This window comes from Camelus ferus, chromosome 2 (genome assembly GCF_009834535.1).
Source record: "Camelus ferus isolate YT-003-E chromosome 2, BCGSAC_Cfer_1.0, whole genome shotgun sequence".
NCBI lineage: Eukaryota > Metazoa > Chordata > Mammalia > Artiodactyla > Camelidae > Camelus > Camelus ferus.
This window is the reverse complement of record NC_045697.1, coordinates 34,892,516-34,916,201: the sequence shown is the minus strand read 5'-3', so window position 1 is coordinate 34,916,201 and position 23,686 is coordinate 34,892,516. Positions and strand designations below refer to the sequence as shown.

The following is a 23,686-nucleotide window of genomic DNA, read 5'->3' as shown; positions in this document are numbered from 1 at the left end:
TGTCCTGGATCAGGGAAATATTTTTCCTTACTGTCCCATTTCCTCGGAGGCTTCTATTCATTCTTATTAATGTCGGTCTATTCAACCCCACTGTTTCTCCCAATTCTACTTCTTTCTAGCTGTCCATACATCCAACCTCTTGGAACCAGTATGATAGCTTTGATGTCAACCTTCATGTATTTATTCAGCTATGATTTCTTCCAAAAGCTGCCACTCCACAAAGTTAATCACAACTCTGATTTAACATCAATCAATTTCTAGTATGAAAACATTCCCATTCCATCCTACGGATAAGTAATCCAAAACCAAAGTCAGAAGAAGAAACATTACATACAGAATGTCTGGCATTAGGTTCATTTTAAAGCATTTATTAGTTTGCCTAACAAAGTTAAAACAATGACCTTCAGTTTTAGGTTAGTAAGAAAAATGATAAATTCTCTAACATTAAATGCTATATATCACTTATTCCTTTCAGAATTGCAACCCAATACATACCTCTGTGGAAAATGAGTTTCTTCTGGATTTATCCAAGTAACAGAGAATGAGTCCACATTTTATTATTAAAAAAAAAAAAAAAGACTAAAACGTGCTCTATGTATAGACATCACCGACTCAGTATGCCAAAAGGTAAAGGATTTAACTAATTTGAGCCATTTGCTGAAACTTAAAACTTAGTAAGAGGTTGTAGTTACCTCTTTTTGTAGATGAAGTTTGAAGCAACTGTTTGGCTTTGAGAGAAGTACGAGGCAAATTTTTCAGCCTTTGCGAAGCTGTTGAAAAATAAGGAACTGTAATATTTGCCTGCAAGGACAAGATAAAGGCTATAGCTTCTGTACACTTGAATATTTTAATACAAACTTGGAAACTTATTAAGGAACAGATAAGGTGAAAATATGTTAGAATCCTAGAAGCAGAGAAATCTTGAAGTGATGCTTAGTGCATTAAGTTGGAAAAGAAAGGGAATGGAAATCTTAGTGCAAAGTGCATACTTTCAGAAATCGCTTCTTAAAGATGAGAAAATCTACAATATGTAAACCAATTAAAATATCAAAGAAAAACAAACCACCAGCAAACATGCTACAGGATGCAAAGAATACAAAGCTAATAAGTAAAAGTGATGAACACAAGCACACAGTACAGAAAAAAATAAATGTAGTACTTGTTCAGTGCAAAAAAAGCAGGCTTTGGCAAAGCAGTTATTGTTAGATGAATTGCCCTAATGTGAAATAGCAATCCCCATACTCAAAAAGGAGAAGAAAACTCAGAACTAGGCAGGTCCGCAAGGGAGTCACAATCTAGTGACTTTAATATGTTCAACATTATCTTGCTGTAGAATTCAACTAATTGCACTTCAGACTTTGGGCAGCAACATGTTTGGGCTGTGCACATATGCCTATGGAGTGGGTAGGGTGTATTGGTGGGGTTGAGCGGTTTGGATGAGTCAGAGCATTTGTTTTTTACAGTGATCAATGAGGACTTCTAAGCTTTCTTCAAAACTCACCATTAACTGCAATGAAACTCTCAAAACTGGCAATTAAGGAGCAGTTCAGAGCTATTGAGAGTTAAAACTCATCATGCCTCCAATGAACTGATTGAGTCCCACACCTACTAGTGCAGTCACCTACTTAAGTGGTTCTAAAATGTCATTCTACCGATTTGAAAGTCGGACTCCATACACCTCTAGAATTTACATGTTCCCCATCTCCCAAAAGAGATCTCACAACCATAAATCTAGCCAGAGTTTAAGTAGAATTTCTCTTTCCCTCTATTGCTTAACCCTATCGATGATAGAATTTTGTCACTGTCTGATAGTAAACATTTTTTTAAAAGTAACAAATGTATCTAATTTCTAATTCTACAGCACTCAACACATTACTGCAGCTAAATAACAAGCCAATTTAAGTTAAACATATTGCCAGACAGACTAGCAAAAAAATTCTCCAAACTTTAAAAAAAAAATCAATTTTATAATGCATTACACCTCATATCTATCCCACAGAAATACAGGATGCTATCATCGAGTATTCTTCATTTACATATTTATTCAGACATGCTTTCTGCCATTCACATTTCCATTTATTCACTCATTCATTCATTCATTCCTGCTTTTTTTCATTATTTCAAAGTTAATTATCCACTTTATTCCAGGTACTGTTTTAGGAACAATGGATTCAGTAGCCAACTAGATAAACAAAATTCCTACTTTCATGGAATTAAGAGTCTAGGGAAGGGAAAACAGACAATAAATAAAGAGTAAAATGTATGGCCTGCCAGATAGTGATAGCTGCTAAGGAGAAAATTAAGAAGGAAAGGAGGGCAAGAGGTGGATTTAATTTTCAATTATAAATATTGTGATAAGGAAATATTTCCCAGAGATGACATTTGCTCAAAGATCTAAAAGAAGAGAGGAAGGAGACATACAGTTATCTGGGGGGCCATTCTAGACAGAAAGAAAAGCAGTGGTAAGGACCTGAGGGAGGAGTGTGCCTGGTATATCTGAAGAACAGAAAGTAGGTCACCTTGATTGGAGTGGAGTAAATGAGGGCAAATGTTAACCAACGGTACAAACATAGTCAATCCACAGTATCTATTAACCATTAAAAATTTTTTTAAACAAGGGTTTAATATAAAATATCATCTATAATCAACTGTTCTGATAAGATCTTAAATTAATAGCTACAATGACTCCAGTGGACCTTATTTATCCCTCAAGTCTCATAGGTGATGTCACAAAAATGGCATCTATAGACAGAATTGTCCAACAGTAATTCAAAGAATCAGACTGCAAACAGGGTCAGGCAGTATACTCAAAATTTGCTTGATACAGAATGAAATGAATCATTTTCATAAGACACCAACAAAGTCAAATAATGTTACCCAAATAAGAACAAAAACTAAATTTTTATCTGAATTATCAATCTTAAGTTGATTGATTTTCTAACGATAAAATCATTTTTAAATGATTAAGTGCAGTTGTTAAACTGAAAGTCTCCAAATCCTTCTAGAACTTTGATCCATTCTCCACATTGCTACAAGACTGAATTTCTTAATAGCTCTGATTAGAAGCCTATGATGGCTCTTCGTGCTTACAGGATGAAATCTAAACTCCTTAATATGATATTAAAAAACTCCCATCGGAATCTATCCCCTGTCTACATCTCTTATCCTTGGTCACTGGACCCACTAACCAGTAACTGTGACTTACACTTTAGTCAAACAAAAACCCCCACTATAATCAGGGTACCATTCTTAAGATTTTATTACTGATCCTACTGTTAGGAAAACCTATACTTCCTTTCCTCGTGTGACAATTCCTCCTGTGCTGACAGAGAAATCTTCCAATAATTTCCTGAAAACCTCCTCATACTGCCAAGGTTAATGTCTCTCCTGTTTCCACATCAATTCCTGCCTATCACTTCCTGCCAATGAAGGACATTTACTGTCTCACTCACATTTATATTCCCAGTGCTTGGAACATAACATACACTCAATAAATATCTGTTGAATAATTAAGAAACATGTAAGTGACTGACTACTGGATAAAGTCCAGAGATTTAAACTAAATATTCAAGATCCTCCACAGCTGAGGTCTAATTCAATGGTTCTCAAACTTAAACATGCCCCAGAGTCAGCTGACACACTTCTAAAAGTAGACATGCTGGGTCCCCATCCCACATACATTCAATCAAAATTTCCAGAAGGTCAGAAAAACTATATTTATAAAATCTCTTTGTGATAATTGACTCAACATCACTGCACTACTTATCCTTAAACAGAAGATCTACAAGTATTTCACTCCTTCTTATATTAGCCTATATTACACAGATTTAGCATGACTTATTTCAATTCACGTTTCAGAATTATGTGAAACTCGAGTGTAACCTTTTGGTGTTTTGGTTCCTAGTGAAATCTGGATGAGAATTCCTTCCCCATGGGCCCAAGTGCAGTCTAGCTACGCATAAACTGACAACCATCCTGGATACTCCCTCTTCAGTGAGAGGTCCAGAGTAGAACACTGATTCTATATATCTCTTCTCTGAGTATACTCTGTATCCTGTGCAAAAATATACTTCCATTTAGTTAAATGTAAGCAAATGGATAAATGTTACACTGACCTATTTTACTCTTTTGTGGTAATTCACAAAGTATTTATAGTTCAGTCTCAAATCATGCTCCAACAGAGTCATCCAAGAATATTTTCCAAGATGTTGACTAATTTGCAGTTAGGTCACCATGATGTAATCCAAACAGAGATTGGAAGGGAATCAGGAGACTCAGGGAGGAGTTGAGATGAGGGAGTAATTTGGCTTGGTTTTTGCCACTTTTCTGGTTACATGACATTGTACCTATAATCTATATCTCTGCTCTTTCTTTAAAAATTAAAAATGGGATGTTATGAGGTTCAAATGAGATAATACTTGTGAAAGTAAACATTTAAAAATACTAATCAAAGTTTGAGGATTATTACTGTTTTTAAATCAGCAGACTGTCTTGGGTTTTTCTCCCTTCTCTTTCCTTTTTTCAGAACCACTAATTCCTACATTTTTCTGAAAATTAAACTTTCTACTAAACCTGTGCTCTAGTTGTCTTAGAAAGCAAGGTACTAGTCTTTTGAAAATCTCTGTCCCTGGCAAACATTCCTTCTTTTAACTGGAGAAACTGAGAAAATATGTATCCATAACCTCTGCAATGCTCTGGTTTTCTTAAACTTTTTAAGTTATTCACATTTTCCAAGTATAAAAGTCAAAAACTGGTAATAACTATCAAAATGAAAATACATTAGAACTCATATAATATTCATATTTGAATGTCAGCATCCACAATAATGCAGCCATAGCAAGTAAGCATATAAAAATAGTGACTGGCATAGTAACAAGGCAAAAGAAGTGGTCGCTTAGGTGGAAATAACAGCAACCTTGCAAAGTTAGGTTCATGCAGACCAGCAAGTAAGAACCAAAGCTTTACCACTTAAGAGCTGGGAAAATACTTAAAAGAAAACAAAAGGCAGCAAATATATAAATTGGTTTATGTCAAATACTAAAAATGCAAATTCATGTGTAAATGTATAAAACTTGCCATAGTAATATTTGTACATAATTATATATCAAAATATAAATACTATGAAAACAGTACATATACATATAGTAATTAAGAGAACACATATATATTATGTATCAGAGATATATGTAAAATTTTAAGAACAGCTAACATTTTATTTGCTTCATAATGTATTAACTTTAAAGTTTTAAAATATTTTTATAAGATAAAGTTTATTAAACTATAAACCTGCTAATATTCTGGATTTACTACTTTCCAAACGCATTTTTGTGAATAGTGTGATTCTATACTAAAATAAATGTTTGTGACATTTTCTTCATAAGTAAGCTTCACTAAAGCTACAAATATAAAAATAAACATGTATATGCAATTTTTAAAAAAGGATGGTAATTGATTTTTTCTTCTGCCTATACACTATTCAAATATTGAAATATACCACTATACATATTTTCCACTTAAAAGTAAATTAGTGATTAGAATCTCATTATGTTTCTTTATATTTTTTCCTTAATTATCAACTTCTGGGGAAAATGGAAAAATAATTCACCTACAGAAAAAAAATTCTAGGGGATCAGCAGGTGATTATAGATTGGTAATTCTACCACTAGAGGTGAGAAATTATCATAAAGTTTAAGATGTGGTCAATATATTTTTTTAACATTTTTATCCTAGGTTCTCAACCTTTTCTTTTTTCTTCTATTTTTGTTAGAATTATTTTTCATTCCTATACAGCTTTAAGATGCTATAGTAGTTTAAATAAAGAGCATGTATGAAGACATGAAGGAATAACCCTAAGTAAAGAGTTGGTATTGACAATAATGCAATGAGATAAAAAGGATATAGATTTGGCTGGTTTCATCAAAGAGCTGGGATGCTATTTAGAGATATATCATGTAAAGCTTTGAGAAAGTCCCCCAGAATTTAACAATTCAAACTAAGAATTAAAGCACCTCTGAAAGTCAAGTATAAATGGTGTTCTGGATTATTTGTGCATATTTTACAAGATTTCTTTCCTTTTGTAGTGACATTTAGACTGCTCTTCTCAAAGGGAAGAAAATCCCCAGAAACAGGATATTCTCAAATCAAATTAACTTAATTTGCAAATTTAAAGGCACAAAACCTATCACTCACCACTACAGAGATAACGTAAGAGTTCAAACTGTATTTTTACTTTACTTTTAAAGTTTTGTGAATCCCTATTCTCTATACCATTTATGAGCACCATATTAGTATCATAATGATGCTCTTAAACACACAGTTCAGAAGACCTGGAATACTAAATTTAAAATTTAATTTGGTGCAAAAACATGTTTTTGCATATATCCATCTAAAGAAATGAGGTACACGAATCTCTGGGTAATAATTTTTCACAGTGCCTAAAATTTTAGTTTATCTTAGAAAAAACAAATATTTCCCAATAATTTTTATGCCTTAGAACTAAATCACTGATGTGACAAATCTCTCTAGGTGGATTTCCACTTTCAAGCAGGATCAACATGTGCTTGAATCCTAACTTGCTACTTATAAGCTGTACAGTATTATCACAGATAAGTTATATAAACTTTGAAAGCTTCACTTCATAATTTGTAAAATGTGCTAGTAACTGAACCTACTTCACAGAATTGTTCAGAGGAATAAATAGGATTATGAATGTATGGTACAGTACAAGTTCTGTAATATAAAACATGCAATTGGTAAATAAGGAAAGTTTATCAATATTATCAAAAAAAGCATTTTGGCTCAAATATATTTTTTCCTGGATTGTTCATTTTTGAGCCACCAAGTAACAGCAGCTTAACACAAAGGATACAATTCAGCTAAAGACAACAGAGCCAAGGAAGAGTGCAAAGGAATTTTTTTTTAATTGAATGCTTTCAAAGTTGTGTTACTCAATAAGTAAGTTATAAATGAATAGACAGTCAGTAACCTCATGTTTGTATCATTTCTTCTTCACAGCTTTCAGGAAATGAAGGAACACATCACAGTGACCACTTCAACCACTGACAGTAAACATTCTATGAAGGAACTGAATTAATCAGACTACAAAGCTGATGTGAACTGCGGGACAGAAGGCATGCATATTAAGCATTTGTAAAATTGTATAAATAACCCTGATAACTTGTTTAAAATTGGTTTGACTGCATGCTCCTATCTATTCTAGTTAATAAGCAATACTTTTTGGGGAGCATTCAATTCTTTTTTAATCACTTTGTACAGTAAGGTCCGAGTGCCCATCTATTCCCACATCACTTTTCGGCTCAGTCTGGCCACTTTGTCTTAGAAGCTCTTTCTGCATGATTCTCTTTGATCTCTGTTTTATGTTGCATATGTCTCCTTAATTCAACAGTATCAGCCCTTCCTTTCCATCAAGTTACCTTCAACTTTTTAATGAAATTCTACATTTGCTGAAGTATGTATTTTAACATGTTTTAACTGTGCTAGAATTTTTATAAAATCATTATCATTTTTATTAATGTTCTAGTAAGAAAGCTGCTTGAGTCTTAAGTGCACTGTTTCAGGACTTTTTCCCCTCAAAATCCTATCATTTTTAATGTGCAGTACTGCAGAATATGAGGTTTTCAAGGCATATATATTTAATATAAAAAGCTAGAATTTGCTTATTTTAAAATTCTAGACAGAACACAGTTTTATACAAATAGAAGTATTGATACAATTGTGTATTTCATAGGGACAAATTTTCAATTTTATTATAGCTATGATTATCTTATAGCAATTAATAATCACTACATGCTTACTATAATAATACAGCTATTTGGCACAAAATTAAAATCCATAATTTTCATTTTTCTTTAAATAACTGATACATGAAAGATACTTACTGGCTGAAGCCTGAGGTTGCATGCGAGGTATTCCTCCATTTGGCACTTGAAAATTTGAGTCACTTCTGCTGCTTTTCACTGAGTCAACTTGTGTATTAGATGTCCGGGACAGGTTTGGAAGACTGCGTCTTAGTTTTTCTGACAACAGAATTTCAATTTTCAAAAAAATCAAAACATTCTTTCAAATGGAGAAAGAATTAAATATTAACATTCAAAAATTAAATTTTTAAAAGAATATTTATTTTATTTTTTGTACAATTTATCTTATTTACCTCTGGGGGCGGGGATTAGGTTTATTTATTTATTTATTATTTAATGGAGGTACTGGGAATTGAACCCAGGACCTCATGCATGGTAAGCACACACCACTGAGCTATACCCTCTCCCTCAAATTCTTTATTTAAGTATTCTACATATTTCAGAAGAGTTAACAGAAAGTACACATCTTATAAAAATAAACCACTCAATACAGATTCTATAAATGGGTAGAAATATTAAGAACAACCATAAATTATTTAAATCAAGATCTGTACACAGATCACTTCATGAGTATAACAAAGCAAAGCAATCAAGTAAAATTAAATTCACTTCCTCCCTTTATTTTTGTTCTGACTCAGTATTAATAAAACAGTAAACTGACTAAATTCTTGATCTACTTATCCGAAATACAAAGCCTTGGTAAAAAACTGTTACTTTCAAACTGAAATACGAAGGGCAAATTTCTTCCAGACATTATAGTTACCTTCATTTTTAACATTGGTTGTCTGTAAATCTGTGGGATGGCCTTGAAGTGAAAGGCGAGGTTGCTGTAAGCGGCTAATCATAGGCTGTGGGGACACTCTACTATATTCTATTCCCCGAGCAGGAGATCGAGAACGAGGTGAATTTCGGGGTGACTGCTTAGGTGATGGTCGAGGAGAATTGCGTGGTGATGGTGAAAACCTGTTAACAGCCGGGTATACTGCATGATGCATATTGTCATCTTCATCATCTAAACTTTGTGCATCAAGTTCCTGATCACTAAAAGTACCCCGTCTTGTAGAATTGCAAGATGAACCAGAACTGCGACGAGATGTGGTGGCTGCATATTCTTGCCGGAGACCTGACAATAACGAATGTGTTATTTTATTTCTTTAGTTGTATTTGTAAACATTCAAACAAGGTGTAAAGGCAAAAGATTACCACTGAGAAATTCAAACAGGGTATAAAGTGTAAAGGAAAGCTCTCTTTTCAATTAATCACCTTAGATCTCCCCACATATAAGGATACAAATACCACATCAAAAAGGCTATTTTTAAATTGAAAGAAATTCTATAAAGCTTCACCCAATTTCAACATTTCTTCTTGAATCTGAAATCTATTATTAAAACTAGAACCATAAACTTAAAAATATTTCTACTCCAAAAAACAGTAATCCAAATTTGATATCAACACTAAAGGAATACTGAAGGAAAACAATTACTGTCCAACTAGTGCAAAGAATACATCAGTGAGTAAATAAACTCCCTGAATACCGAACCCTTGGATTAACCTTATTCATGAAGATGATGAAGGAAACTTCTATCCCACTCTTAGAAATTTAATATTCGAACACAAATATAATTTCAGTTGCTTCAAAACCTAAGAGACTTCCATAAAACAAGTTTAAATTCTAAGCCATCAAGTAAGAATTTTCAAAGGAGTCCCTTATTTATCTTGATACCTCCAGAAACACCCAAGCAACCTGAGGAGCCCTTCAAATAGTATAAAAACTTGTAGATTAAAAAACAAATGTTGATACATATTTAACAAGGAAAAAGTTACAACTGAAAACAATTATAAAATTTAGATAATATTTTGAGGAAGTCCTGTTAATTACTGGCAGTTTAGTCTAAAAGATCTGTTCTACAGCAGTATTCAAACTTTAAGGTTATGTATCTATACACAGAAAGTCCTATCAGTATGGTTCCCCAAAGTAGTAGATGAGAATCACACCAGGGTACCTGTAAACCTACTGATTCCTGGAGCCCATCTAGATCTTCAGTCAGGTTTGGGGCCCACTGCAATAACCAACAAAGTTACTTAGTGTCATGTTACAGAAAACATGGCACTCAGTCATCTAACAAAAGATAATAAACCAGTGAGAAGAGCACTGTTTTAGAGAAGAAAAATCCAGATCCTGATGCAGCCTCTCCACTAACAAGGAAGGGATCTTAGGAAGTCACAACCACTGTGAGTGGTTTCTCATCTTAAAAAAAGAGGGGGCTTAAACAGGCAACAACCCAAATCTGTTACTCTACATTTTTGCTACCAAAAAACTGGGTAAATATTGTAAAAAGGAAAATCATTCTTAAAAAAAAAAGCTAGTGTTTAAGGAGGTATCACACAACATTTTTAGCATCCTTTTTTTTTAATTCACCAAGAAAAATATTTGTGCACAGTGGATGGCTTAGAAAGGATTATTAAAGGAAAGCTAAAATTTCTATTATTTGTTACCAACATACAATATGAAAGCTACAGTTGTTTGAATTTCCAACAAAATACTGTAGTCTAAAAAGTCACGGTTCAAAGAAGAAATAAGTGAGTTTACTCTGAGTTATAGTTAGGCAGCATTCTTTATTTTCACATCCGTGACAATAACTAGCCCCTCCCTAGCTGACAATACCATACTCCTAGAGAGGAGATATATATATATATTAAGTTATAGAAGGAAAGGGTAATATGTTATTAGTTTCTAGGGCTAAAGACAGATAAAACAAGCACCAACCCCTTCTATCTTTCTAAGGAAAGCTGTGTGAAAATGGGAAATAAATTAGCAGAGTAAGAAACATTCTTCAGTTTCTTAATAAATGTTGCAGCTTGATAAAACTTACTACAGATTTACATAAAAGAAAGGGCCTAAACAGGAAGTTTTTCAGCTAAATTATAGCATGACTCCATTACCTCAGGTAATTGTCAAAACTCTGAAATCTGTGCTTCAAGGATCTTTTCATTGTAAAGGTTAAAGGGATTACTTTAGAGAGTCTGTTTCCCTCACAGTTAAGCCAATGGCATCTTACAATAAAATGTACAGGCAAGAATAATACTATCACCATCATCTTACATTCAGATGAGAGCCAAGGCATTGATGAGTTCTTGAAATAGTATGAAAAATTTTATACATATGCATATTTTGGGAATGACAGGGGACAACCTTTTTTATCACATTCTCAAAGGCATCTGTGACCTAAAAAGTTGCAGGGATCTCTCTGCAAAGCAACATCACACACTTCATGTAATTTAATATCACAATTCTGATTTTTTCATAAAGGTCTTTTTTATAGACTACACCATACATTCTAAAAAAGATGATATTTGCCTCCAAGGATAAAAAATTAGTTTTGAGGGTGTAGAAAAATCTTAGGTATCATAGTAGTTTGTGGCCTTTATAGTACACAGAGAGATATATTGTATACCTGCAGTATTAACATTTAATGGGAGTGGGGGTGGGTAAAAAGAAAACAAAATGTGTCCAAATAGGCTCCTTAGAGGGGTAATAATGAAAGAACAGCTGAGAAATCCTGGTCTACACTAAGAGAACACAGAGCAATAGAGTAATAACTACACTAGTGAGTTACAGTGCAGAATAACATGCAAGGTATGATTACCAGTCACAGAAGCAGAGCACAGCCTGCTTTTCTTTGCTCCTCACACAGCAAACTACTCTACATAAAACGGACTCTGAAAATAAGTTAATGAACAAACCATCTATATGTTGAATAAGCCTCTGAAACTTGAACATTTCTACTCTTACTACCTTACTGATCCACAACACTGTAAGGCATATTTAATAACCACAAAAAATTATGCAGTAATGAAAGACCCCAACTTTGAACAATTAAAATACTTACTTTCTTCCTGCATCCGAGCTAGAATCTGCACATCAGTTACATCATTTAGCTTATAATTGGATCCAATTGAATCTTCATCTAATTCTGAAGCACTTAACTCACTGTCTATAGAGGATTGAGGACTGAGTGGAGGATTTCTGTCTGATGAACTTTTCAAATTACCTTAAAAAAAGAAAAGATTCAAACTTTGGTGAAACAAAAATTGAATAAACATCTGCTGCAATTAACTTGATATTATGTCTTTGGATTCAGTTCATTGTTATTGCCTTTTCTGTTTATAAAATTTCCAAATATTGAAATTAAAAACTGACCTGATTAAGAATAAAGAGGGCTATAGAGACACCTTTATATACAATGACAAACACAAACATTTTCATATAGCTATAACTTATCTATATCCTTACAAAACAATTAAGTTTTCAACACAGTACCTGGCCAAGTAGTTAATGTTCAATAATACATGCTAGAGGATTTCAACTTTTTAAAAAGTAGCCAATGAAAATGCTCTATAAACAGATGAATTTATGATGTGCTTTTTCCTCCCAAATTCACTCATTAGGAAACACCATCATCTTTTCCCTTGAATAAAAGCATCTACTTTACCTAAACAAGAAAACTATAATTTGAGGAAAACCAGGATTCCTTAGAGATTTAGAAACAAACCAAAAGAAGGACACTAAGCTTACTTCTCCTACATTATGTCATGTTTACAAAATTCCTTTGCCAAATTGGTAATGGGAAACCAAGTAGTTCTCTGAAGGTTAGTAGTGAAGGACAAAGATGGGATAAAGAAAATGACTGGATAAAAAAATGCATTTTATCACTCTAAACCAAAAGGAAATAGAAGACAGGTCAGAGGATATACATATCCAAAAGAGTTTAACTTGTTTCTAAGGAAATGTTTTCATTAGATTAGATCACATTCTAGTGAAGAATTAAGAAAATTCAAATGCTGTCCTGAGTATTTATTTATTCATTCATTCATTCGTTCATTTTTGGTGAGAGGAAGTAATTAGGTTTATTTATTTATTTTTAGAGAAGGTACTGGGGATTGAACCCAGGACCCTATGCGTGCTAAGCATGTACTGTACCACTTGCGCTATATCCTCCCCTACTAATATTTCTAATACAGATTTGAAACTCTTGTTTTTCTAAAATTCTTCACCATAAGAGTCAGCTCCAACATGAAAGGCACATAAGAAGAGCAAGAAGAATACAAAACAGTTAGTATTTATATTATCAAGAAAAGGATAGTGCACATGATAGGATAAGTACTACAAGGTCAGTCTAAAATAGTGCCTGATTAAAATTCTTTATATTAAACAACTATGGCAGATCAAACTTTTTAGTATGACTGTACAGGTGAAATATTTCAGAGAGCTAACAGCAGGATCAATAAAGTGATTAGACTAGGGAGTACACAGGTCAAAAGTTTGATGTAGTTAACAATTTTTAAGGAAGCTATAATAATTAATCATAACAATAGCAGCAATAAGAATAACTGAATGGGTGAGTTCTCAAGAACAGTAAACTACAGAGTAATAACCTTAGTTACAGAACTACACCTGTGAAATGTTGAAACATTATTCTCCCAATTTAGAGCACTCTATCCCTCCTGTATTATTCAGGGCTCGAAACACTCTCTTGGCACATTCATACACAGCCATATACTATCATTTAAGTGCAATATCAAAGCTTATTAAAATTTCTATTTAAAAAGTTTTGGCCCTATAGTTTTTATAACCCAAGCAAGCTACTCAATAAGCATTCATTGGTTAAGAGAATTAAGCTAGTGACCCTATTTAATCAAGCCAGATTTAAAAACTTTCACATACATGCTGAAGAAAACTTTACAGATGTAACCTGGCTTATCTGTAACCCTGGTGCCTAATACAATACTACTTGCTGCTTGCTAAGTAGTTCCTCAATGATACTTTCTCTAACTAGTTAGAGGTTTCAAAATTAGACTTAAACTACTGATGAGTAAGTTATTTTCTGAGGCAGGGCAGTAAATTAAAAAGCATTTATTTATTTTTTTGAATTATAGTCAGTTATAATGTATCAATTTCTGGTGTACAGTACAACGTCTCAGTCATGCATATACATACATATATTCTTTTTCATATTTTGTCATTAAAGGTTCTTACAAGACATTTAATATAGTTTCCTGCGCTATACAGAAGAAATTTTTTAAAATCTATTTTTATATATAGTGGCTAACATTTGCAAATCTCAAACTCCCAAATTTATTCCTTCTAACCCCATTTCCCCCAGTAACCATAAGATTGTTTAATATGTCTCCGAGTCTGTTTCTGTTTTGTAGATGAGTTCATTAGACTTCTTTTTTCTTTTTTTAGATTCCACATATAAGTGATATCATATGGTTATTTTTCTTTCTCTTTCTGGCTTACTTCACTTAGAATGATGATCTCTAGGTCCATCACTGATGCTACAAATGACATTATTTTATTCTTTTTTATGGCTGAGTAGTGTTCCATTATATAAACATACCAGAATTTCTTTATCCAGTCATCTGTTGGGGGACATTAGGTTGCTTCCATGTCTTGGCTATTGTGTATAGTGTTGCTATGAAAACTGGAGTGCATGTACCAAACAAGCATTTCTTAAGTACACCATTTCATTGTCTCCTTACCTGAATTTCCAGGAAGTATTAGCTGTTTGACTATAGGAGGTCGCACTGGGGTTGAGGATGGAGAATTAAAACCACTGCTGTATGGGCTACTGGCATTTGGACTGTAAGGACTTGTGTAACTCACGGAGTTGAAAGGATTATTATATAAATTCTGCCTCTTGAGAGCTGCATTAATGACAAGGGGGGAAATCAAATTTAAGAAACTAACAACACTTCAAAATTTTTCCTAACATTTCAAAAATTTTTCCTATTAGAAAGTTCATTAAATCATTATCTGTCTCAATTTAAATACAGAAACATTTCTATAGTAGTGGGGGAAAATATATCACAATAATCCCAAATATTTCCATTATCTTAAATTTTGTTATGCAAATAAAACAGCAGCCACACCAGACAAAAATAACACCATAGGAAGAATATCTCCTCAATAAATTATTAGCCACTAAATTAAGTTACTTGTGTCTTGTTGGAAAGTTTACTCCACTTGTGTCAACCTTGAATAGCCTTTAAAAATAAAATAAATATAAAAGCATATTTATGTTTTCTCATTTTTTATAACAAATACATATTGCTAACAACAACAACAAAAAAAAAACTATGAAATAATAAGCTTTAAAAATAGCCTTTCCAAAGTTTGGATTTTTGAAAAAAAATAAAGCAATATTGACTATTTAGGCCAGGTTAAGGTCAAACATACGAGAACTCTCTTTTTAAGAAAAAAAAAAAAAAAAAAGCCTTTTCTCCCCAGTTTTCTGGGCCAAGGAGAATATGTTTGCCAAAAAAAGGAAAAAATTTTGCACTATGCATATAAAATTATAAAAATAGTACAAAAGTAAAGCCAAGATATCAAATGCAATTATATACAGAAAATTTTGATACTTAAAAATATTTTTTTCTTCCACCCTATTCCAAAATTCAAAGCTTATTCAGTATTTATGACCATGAACAAAATACTATGTAGAATAAATACACAAATGTGACATGGTGCCTTTTCTCCAGAGGCTTACAGCCAAGTAGAATAGGCAAAAAAATGACAATTTCAAGGCAAAACGAAATGAATACTATCATAAAGGTGCAAAGGGGTTGTGGAAATGATGAGACAGAAGTAATTCATAAGAACTGAGAGAAACTAGGTAAGGCTTTTTGGAAGGAGAGGCACTGGTGCAGTCTTGAGAGGATGAGGAGTAATTTGTTAGCCCACTGAAAGTGGAAAAAGTATGTATTTTCATATGTGTTTATAACACAAACAAAAGCAGTATTTTGAAGACACAAAGTATGTCCAGGAAATAAGAGTGAGTAATCGAGAAAGGTAAAGCACATGGTGAGGGAATCAGGGAAAACTAACTGGGGCCAGGTCACAGGAAGACTGGAACACTACATGCTCAGGAGCCTTAAGCTTTGTTCAGTAGTAATGATACAACCACCAGGGACTTCTGAGCAAGAGTGATAATGATCCAGTCAGCTGGGGGGAGGGGGGGACTGATGGAAATTCTGATGTTAAATAGATCAAACTGAACTAGGCAAAAAAAAGTAACAAAAAAGAAGAAGGAGGAGGGGGAGGGGGAAAAGGAGGAGGAGGAGGAAGAGGGAGAAGAAGAAGAAAAGGATAGACACTGAAAATGAAAGGACTACTAAGGGGAAAAAAACAAGATGGTTCTGAAGTTTCTGGTTTGCCTCCAGGCAGAGCGCTGGCTTGGGGAGGAGAAATGCAGGTTTTCTGTTTAGCTGGATAGTGCAGGAATATGTATAGTTTTATACACATTCACCATGAGACAAGACACCATTAAACATACCATGTAGTATGTAGCATGATCTCAGATATATCAACCTGAGCAGAAATGGGGATGTTCAGTCCTTCCTATCTCTTTACTCTGATCTCCTTTGAGGCAGTCTCTCTTTATTTGGTTATTGATTTAATCATTAGCACTTCAAGTCCTCAACCCTTTTATTTTCTCACTCTAAACCATATTCTTTTTCCTGAGAAATCTCATTCATATCCACATTAGCTACTATTTATATTCCCCCAAATCCCTGTTACTTTTATCTCCAGGTCTAAGTTTTCCTGAGCTTCAGTTCCATATAAGCTGCCCATTTAATGTCTCCCCTGAGGGTATGGCAAATGCACCCAGGGCCAACAAATCCAAACTCATGATTTTCCTGCTAAAACAAATTCTCTTTCTGGGGTCTCCATCTCAGAATGACAACAACATTCATCCTATCACACAAGTCAAAATCTAGAAATCACTGCTGCTTCTTTCTTCTCCCTCATTCCCTCATATTTGGTTCACTCCCTCTTCCTTTCACACCTTCTCATCTCCACTATGACCCTTAAACCCCCAACACACGGTCTAACTATCATCATCAATCCCTCTCGAAAGCATCCTGCATTCACTTTTGGCCCTCTCCAATCTACAGCTATGCATAAAACCTTATCAAAATGCAAATCCTATCATTTCTTCCTGCCTCCACACACTATCCCTAGAATAAAACCCTTCAATATCTTCCCATTGCTTTTAGAATAAAGTCCAAGACCTTTAACATGGTTTCTAAGGCCTTGCAGAGTCCGGCTCCTGCATACCTTTCGGCCTTATCTCCTCTCTCTCCTTCCCTAGTCTCCAGCCACCCTGGCTTGTTCCAGTTCCTCATGTGTGCCAGGCTCCTTCCCACATGCTCCCACAGAGCCTCTGCACATGCTGTTCTCTCCATCTGAAACACTCTATTCCCTCCTTCACCTTGCCCTTTAGCCCACTTAAATTTCCCTGAATCTTTATGACTCAGGCCAAACGTTACTCCCTGAGGCAAAATTCCTGTTTCTCCAAGCTCAAAGCACTGTATACCATTCTTTTATTACGTATCACCGGTTATAAAAATTATTTGTACTAATGTTTTCCCTACTAGATGATAAACTCCATGAGTGAAGGTACAGTGTCAGTCTTTCTTCATCATGTATCAGCAACCCTTTCCCCAATTCTTCATGCATAACAGGCTCTTATTAAACATTAACTGAATAAATGCATGAAGGAGATTAGTTTGAACAGAGATGGACATCATATGAATGGATGAAATCAACAAAACAGAGAGAAACAGGGCAAAAGAGACCTGGTTAGGTGGGGGACAGGAAGAATGGGAAGTTTAATGGGTACAGAATTTTAGTATATGGAATGGCAAACAAGTTCTGGAGATAGACAGTGGGGATGCCAATGCGAATGTATCTAATGTGCCACTAAATTGTGTATTTTTAAATGGTTAAAGTGGGAAATTCTATGTTATATAAATCCTACCACCAAAAGAAAGAAAAAAAGGGCAGAGAAGGGAGAACTTTGAAAGAGTGAAAAGAAAACCACAGTGAGAGTAAGGCAGGGTAAAAAAGATAATGCACTATCATAATAAAACAAGAGAAGAACATCTTAGGAACACATGGCAGGACACTGCAGAGAAGCTGAATGTGATGGAGCAGAATGGTTCTGCTAGAATACAAAAGCTAAGTTCCTAGGAAGCTTTGCCTTATCATAAAATACATTTGAAAAACAAACTGGGGATGGTGTTGGGGCTGGGTAGAGCACATGCTTAGCATGCACAAGGTCCTGGGTTCAATCCCCAGTACCTCCATTTAAAAAACAAAACAAAGCAAAAAACAACAATCTCCCCTCCAATATGGGAAAAAGGAAGTTTAGGACTACAAAGTTCAAACTTGTAATAGCCAAATTATTTTTTCCTTTAAATATATTATATTTACAATTATAACTATCGCTCTGTGCATACAGCTGTAAAATCTAAACATTGTTAAGCAGATCCAATACTTGATTATACCTAGTTTTGGTTCAAGAGTAATAGCTTCTCTTAACACACTCTTTCTATCTTCAATACCTTTGTTATAATAAAGCAAAAAGCTACTCACTCCAGTTGCTATTTCTGAAGTGCAACAGCTTTGGTTTTCTCAGCTATGCCCATCCCATGTATTATTTTCTTATAATAATCATTCTCCTCATAGCCAAAGGAACTATACTTTAACTATAAACTACAGCCAGTTTAACTGTGTAGGCTCCCCCTGACTCTCCTGACCATTTACAGCTTACTAACAAGAGAGCACATATTTCAATAATAAAGCCAAAATAAACAATTATAAGCATATAGCTGCCAAGTAAACACAGAGCAAAAAACAAAACAAAACAAAAAACCTATTTAGGATTACAAATCATGCATTAATGTTTTACTACATGAGTATTCTAGGAAACTGATATTCTTAAAACATTGAGAGTAATTCCAAGAAAGAGTCAATAATATTTTTTCTACATTTCTAACACACTAGCATGCTACATTCAATGCCATAAATAGTGACACATACATTATGTCAGGTTTGTGAATGCTATTAAACAGAGCACAAAAGCAATTTAAACCTAAAATTCCAAGTTTAAAAAAAAAAAAACCCAACAAAGACAACAAGAAGGGGAAATGAATACATTTACTAAGCACTGTATGAGCCAGAAAAACATGCTAGGCTCTTTCATAAACATTATCGTTTAATCCTTAAAATAACCTTACAGTGCTCATTCGCATGAGACAACTAAGCTCACAGGAGTTAAATAATTTGCAGAGAGTCTCACAGCAACCAAGTGATACAGTGAGAATGAGGTCTTTTTGTTTCTCAACCTGTATCCTTCTACCACATCAAAATTTCCCTGGGGCTGGTGAGATGATTTTAGATGATACCAGAGAAAACTTTAATAGTTATTTGTTTTAGCTTGCATTAGCAAAAAAGTTACCACATAAACACCTATTATTTTTTGGATATTATTTTTGAGGATGAAGCTAAATAAAAATAAAGAACTGGGGGAAAAAAGCTATTAATAGTAGAATAGGGTTATGTCTATAGGGCAAAAACTCATGATGACATGCACAACATGATTTGAAAAACACTACCAAGCAAAGAGCTGCCTTCCTAAAAACGTAACACTTAATATTTATGGTTTTTTTTTTGATTAAAGAAAGTAAAAAGATAAATTTTACAAGTAAAATTATAGACATACCTGACATAGTTTGATCAAGTTTGTGGATAAGAGACTTTTTAGCACATTCAACATCAGGACTTGGGTAATCCAAAACTTGCCTGCACCAAACTAATGGACTAACTGATTTCTGCATTGGTGTAAGTTTTTTCTTTGGTGATGAATACAGCCTAGAAGAAAACAAAAACAAAAAGGTAGCATTAATTATCAAACACAAGGTTATAAGACAGGGATCCTTTTGAACAGATACAAATTGGGAGGTGGGGAGTAAAAATGATGGAGTATATTTAAAATCACCCACATTTACTTTTTGAACAAAAAGAAAATGATACTATAATCATCAATATAAAACCAAATCTCAACTATTAAATGAACCCAAATGAGACCAACTGTCCAGTCCTAAAATGTCTTATTTTTCTCTTTTACTCTCTTCCAAAAACTATGATGAAACATGTCTTTAAAATAGTTTATTCTGTTTTCAATAGATCTTGATTAACTCCCCAATATAATCATATCAAGTCTCGTCTAGGAGGCAGAATGCAGACAATAAATACCTTGCTTTCCAACTCCCCAGTTCCCTTCCTACCATAAACCACACAAAAATATACCATTAGTAATTCACCCCTTTTAGTTAATCAGTACCCACTCTGCAGCCCTTTTCAAATAATATGTCAGAGAAAAGCAATACTTTAAAAAATCCTGAATAACAACATGAATCAATTTACTAAATTACTTCAGTCTGAGTAAAAAATAAAGGAAAAGTATTTTATAAGCTCCTGGGGAAGGTACATGAAAACAAAAAGGTAAAAAGATAGGAGAGAGGTATACTTAAATTTCTTACTTCATTTGTTTTTCCTCAGATTAGTTCAGATTATATCAATTGATATTAACTTATTTCAAATGTGACTCCCCATGAAAAATGTGAAGTCATTTGAATTCTAATCAGAGTAGTTTTCAAATTAAGACACTTTGAGGGAATTCTATGAAGCAGACAAAAGTTTGCTTTGATATATTTACATAGTTAATTGTCTCAATAAGGCAAGGAGTTAATTACTTCACACTTTATGTTAATCAAGTTAGGGCAATAAAATGAAGTATGTTTCGGTGTAAATATTTAAATATATCTCTATAGTACTGGAATTGATAAACTACTTTCTAGTGGAAATATGTACATTTTCCACCCATTCTCTCATCTCCCCTATCTATAACTTAGGTCTGTCACTCACATAGATTAGCTCTGATCATATAATCAAGAAAGACTAATAAGGTAAACAATCATTTCTCTAGTCCACAATCTATATTCATTTGGAAAAAGTAATGAAGTATCTTATTAACAATTCAAAATAAAAATGAAACCAACATAGTTCATTCTCTTTCTAGCTTAAATAGCACAAATGTTCCATAACAAATTTCTACCTCAGCACCCACACTTTAATTGTGATAACTATCATATACTGATATTCTGTTAGTAAATATTTAGCAAACAAAACCTCTATAGATGAATAACAAACATTAACAAGATGACTTTATGATATTATCACCACTCTTTCAATATGTAACTCTTCTCTACACTGACTGGTTTCAGACAATTTGCCCACACGACTCACATGTACCTACTATGTTCCTCCACTATTAGCTATAAAACTCATTTTAAAAAGTGAAAGGAACATGAGTGAACCTCAAAAACATGCTGAGTGAAAGAAGCCAGAGACACAAAAAAAACACACATTGTATGATTCATCTACATGAAAAGGACACGAAGCAAAAGTAGATCAACAAATCCTACATTTACTTCCCTTACTGGCAAAAGACAATGTTCTTTCCTTCCATTAACAGATAAAAGGTAAAGTAGCAAACTGTCCATTCCTAGAATGATGAAAAGGGGGAAACTGATTTCATAACCCTTGCATGTGCCAACTATCTTCTATTACTCCATTCTCTTATTTCAGTGCCCCATCACTAAAAATGATCACTAAAAATGGAGGGCTCTGGCCCATATGATATTGGCAGCAAACTACTCATCAGTCAGGGATTCTTTGGTTGACATTTCACAAGACTTCTAAATCTGCCAGAGAATACATGACCTGGACTGTAGCATGTAAGTAGATGCTCCTTTAGCAAAACCAAGGTGATTTCAGCCCCTGAATTTAAAAAAAAAAAAACCCTCAAAAGAATCCCAAACAAAAATAGTTGCAATAACCGTGCATATTATCTCCTTTGCTCATCTCTTACAAACACATAGACTTCTTCAAAATAACTATTTGCCTACACAGTTTTTCACTGACACTTTTGAATTTCTTAAATAATTTATGGTTTAATCAAGAGGGACTTAGTTCTGATGGACACAGCCAGTTTAGTAACTTAAAAACAGGTTGAGATTGTCAAATTTTTACTTGTCAAGAAAATTTTAGCAGAAATAGGGTAATATGTTTCCAGTTAAGTCATAGAGGCCCACTGGAGGAACAGAACCTCCACCTCTACACCAAGCACCAACACAACAGAAGGAGGCAATGGGAAATGGAGCACCTTGTCTCCCTTTTCCCCACTCTCCCTGTGTCAGTAGGGCCCAACAGGGAGCTGATTTTTGCACCCCATCCATTTGAAAGGAGGCGGTGTGAGCCAGTGCTCTACTTTTGCCAAGGTGGTGTCAGCAGGGCCTGGCAGGGAGCCGAACATCCACTCCTATTCAGGTCCATGCACTACACCTTAACAAGGTGATTAACTGAAAAAAGAAGAAATGATTTATGAGTCTCACAAACATAATACCTATAATGTCCAGGATACGAATGGAAATCATCATACCAAAAATACAGTTAAAGGAGGGGTAAAGAACAGAAACAATTGAGTCACACTGATAACAAACAGCAAAATGGCAGACATAAACCCAACCATACCAATAATTACATTAAATGTTAAAATAGACTGAGGGCCCTAACTCAAAAGACAGAGATGGTCAGACTGAATGGAAAAAAAAAAGACCAAATGTATATTGTCTACAAAAGAAACAACTTAGATTCAAAGTCACAAACAGGTTGAAAGTAAAAGAATGGGAAAATAGGAACCATAAGAGAGCTGAAGTTTATGAAATATTACTACTACAGAAGAGAGATATACCATATCATTAGGAAGATATAACAATTAAACATTCAGTATCGGTAATAGAATTCAAAGGAAAAAATACAGAAATTTTGGAGTTTTTTCAACAGCTCCTCATGAATAACTAAAAAAAGAACTACAGGGAAAATCAGTAAGGATATAGAAGACTTGAACAACATTATCAACATTAGTTAACTGACATTCATGGGACGATCCACCCAAAAACAACAGAATACATTCTTAAGTGCACAAAGAACATTCTCCAGGACAGTCCATCAACTAGACCATTAAAAAATCTTTTTGAATTTAAAAAAATTGAAAATCTTCAAAGTCTGTTCTCTGACCACAGTGGAGTTAAATTAGAAATCAACAACAAAAAGGAATTTAGTAAATCCCAAATATCTGGAAATTAAATAACATACTTATAAATAACCACAGGTCAAAGAATACATCACAAGAAAACATCCTAAACTAGAGAAAAACAATATAGCATAGTACTGGTAACTATGTGATGAAGCTAATGAAGAACTTGGGGGAAATTTTATAATTTTAACCTCCTATCAGTAAAGAAATCTCAAATCAACAGTCTAAGCATTTAAAAAAAAAAAAAAAAAAAGAGCAAATTAAACCCAAATGAAAAATATTGGTAGAAATCAATGAAATTAAAAAAGAGAAAGAGAAAAAAGAAACTGAAGTTGGTTCTTTGAAAAGATTAAAAAAAAAAAAAAAAGAATGTAAATCTTTAGTCAGATTTACCTAGAAAAAGAACACATGAATTACCAAAACCAGAAAGAAAGGGTGAGTGTTGCTATAAACACTACCAATATTAAAAGAATTGTAAGGGAATATTATCAACAACTTTATCCCAACAGATAGGATAGACAAATTCCTAGAAAGATACAAGTTATCAAGTGAGACTCTAGAAGAAAAGAGCCTCTGAAGAGATTTATTTAAAAAAAAATTGAATTAGTAATTAGAAATCTTCCTGCAAAGGAGAGCCCAGGTGAAGATGCCTTTACTTACTAATTTTATCAGTACTAAGGAAAAATAATGCCAATCTTACAAACTCTTTCATAAAAATAGATCTAATGATGAAAGACTGAATGCTTCTCCTAAGACTGGGCACAACGTTAAGGGATGTACACTCTCACCACTTCTATGCCA

The 23,686-nt window shown here is 33.8% G+C and overlaps 1 protein-coding gene across 2 annotated transcripts in view; it reads right to left on the bottom strand.

Annotated features, from left to right (window-relative positions):
* Nucleotides 1–23,686, bottom strand: part of SLAIN2 (SLAIN motif family member 2) — a 63,271-nt gene that overhangs the window by 19,115 nt on the left and 20,470 nt on the right. The window contains exons 2-7 of one of the 2 annotated variants that reach the window (XM_032497086.1): nt 19,448–19,596; nt 14,421–14,585; nt 11,768–11,929; nt 8,641–9,000; nt 7,899–8,036; nt 693–770 (exon numbers count right to left, since the gene is read on the bottom strand). In XM_032497086.1, the coding sequence (XP_032352977.1) occupies nt 693–770; nt 7,899–8,036; nt 8,641–9,000; nt 11,768–11,929; nt 14,421–14,585; nt 19,448–19,596 (1,052 nt within the window). The remainder of the gene's footprint in view (nt 1–692; nt 771–7,898; nt 8,037–8,640; nt 9,001–11,767; nt 11,930–14,420; nt 14,586–19,447; nt 19,597–23,686) is intronic. The other variant, XM_032497096.1, reaches the window with a different exon arrangement.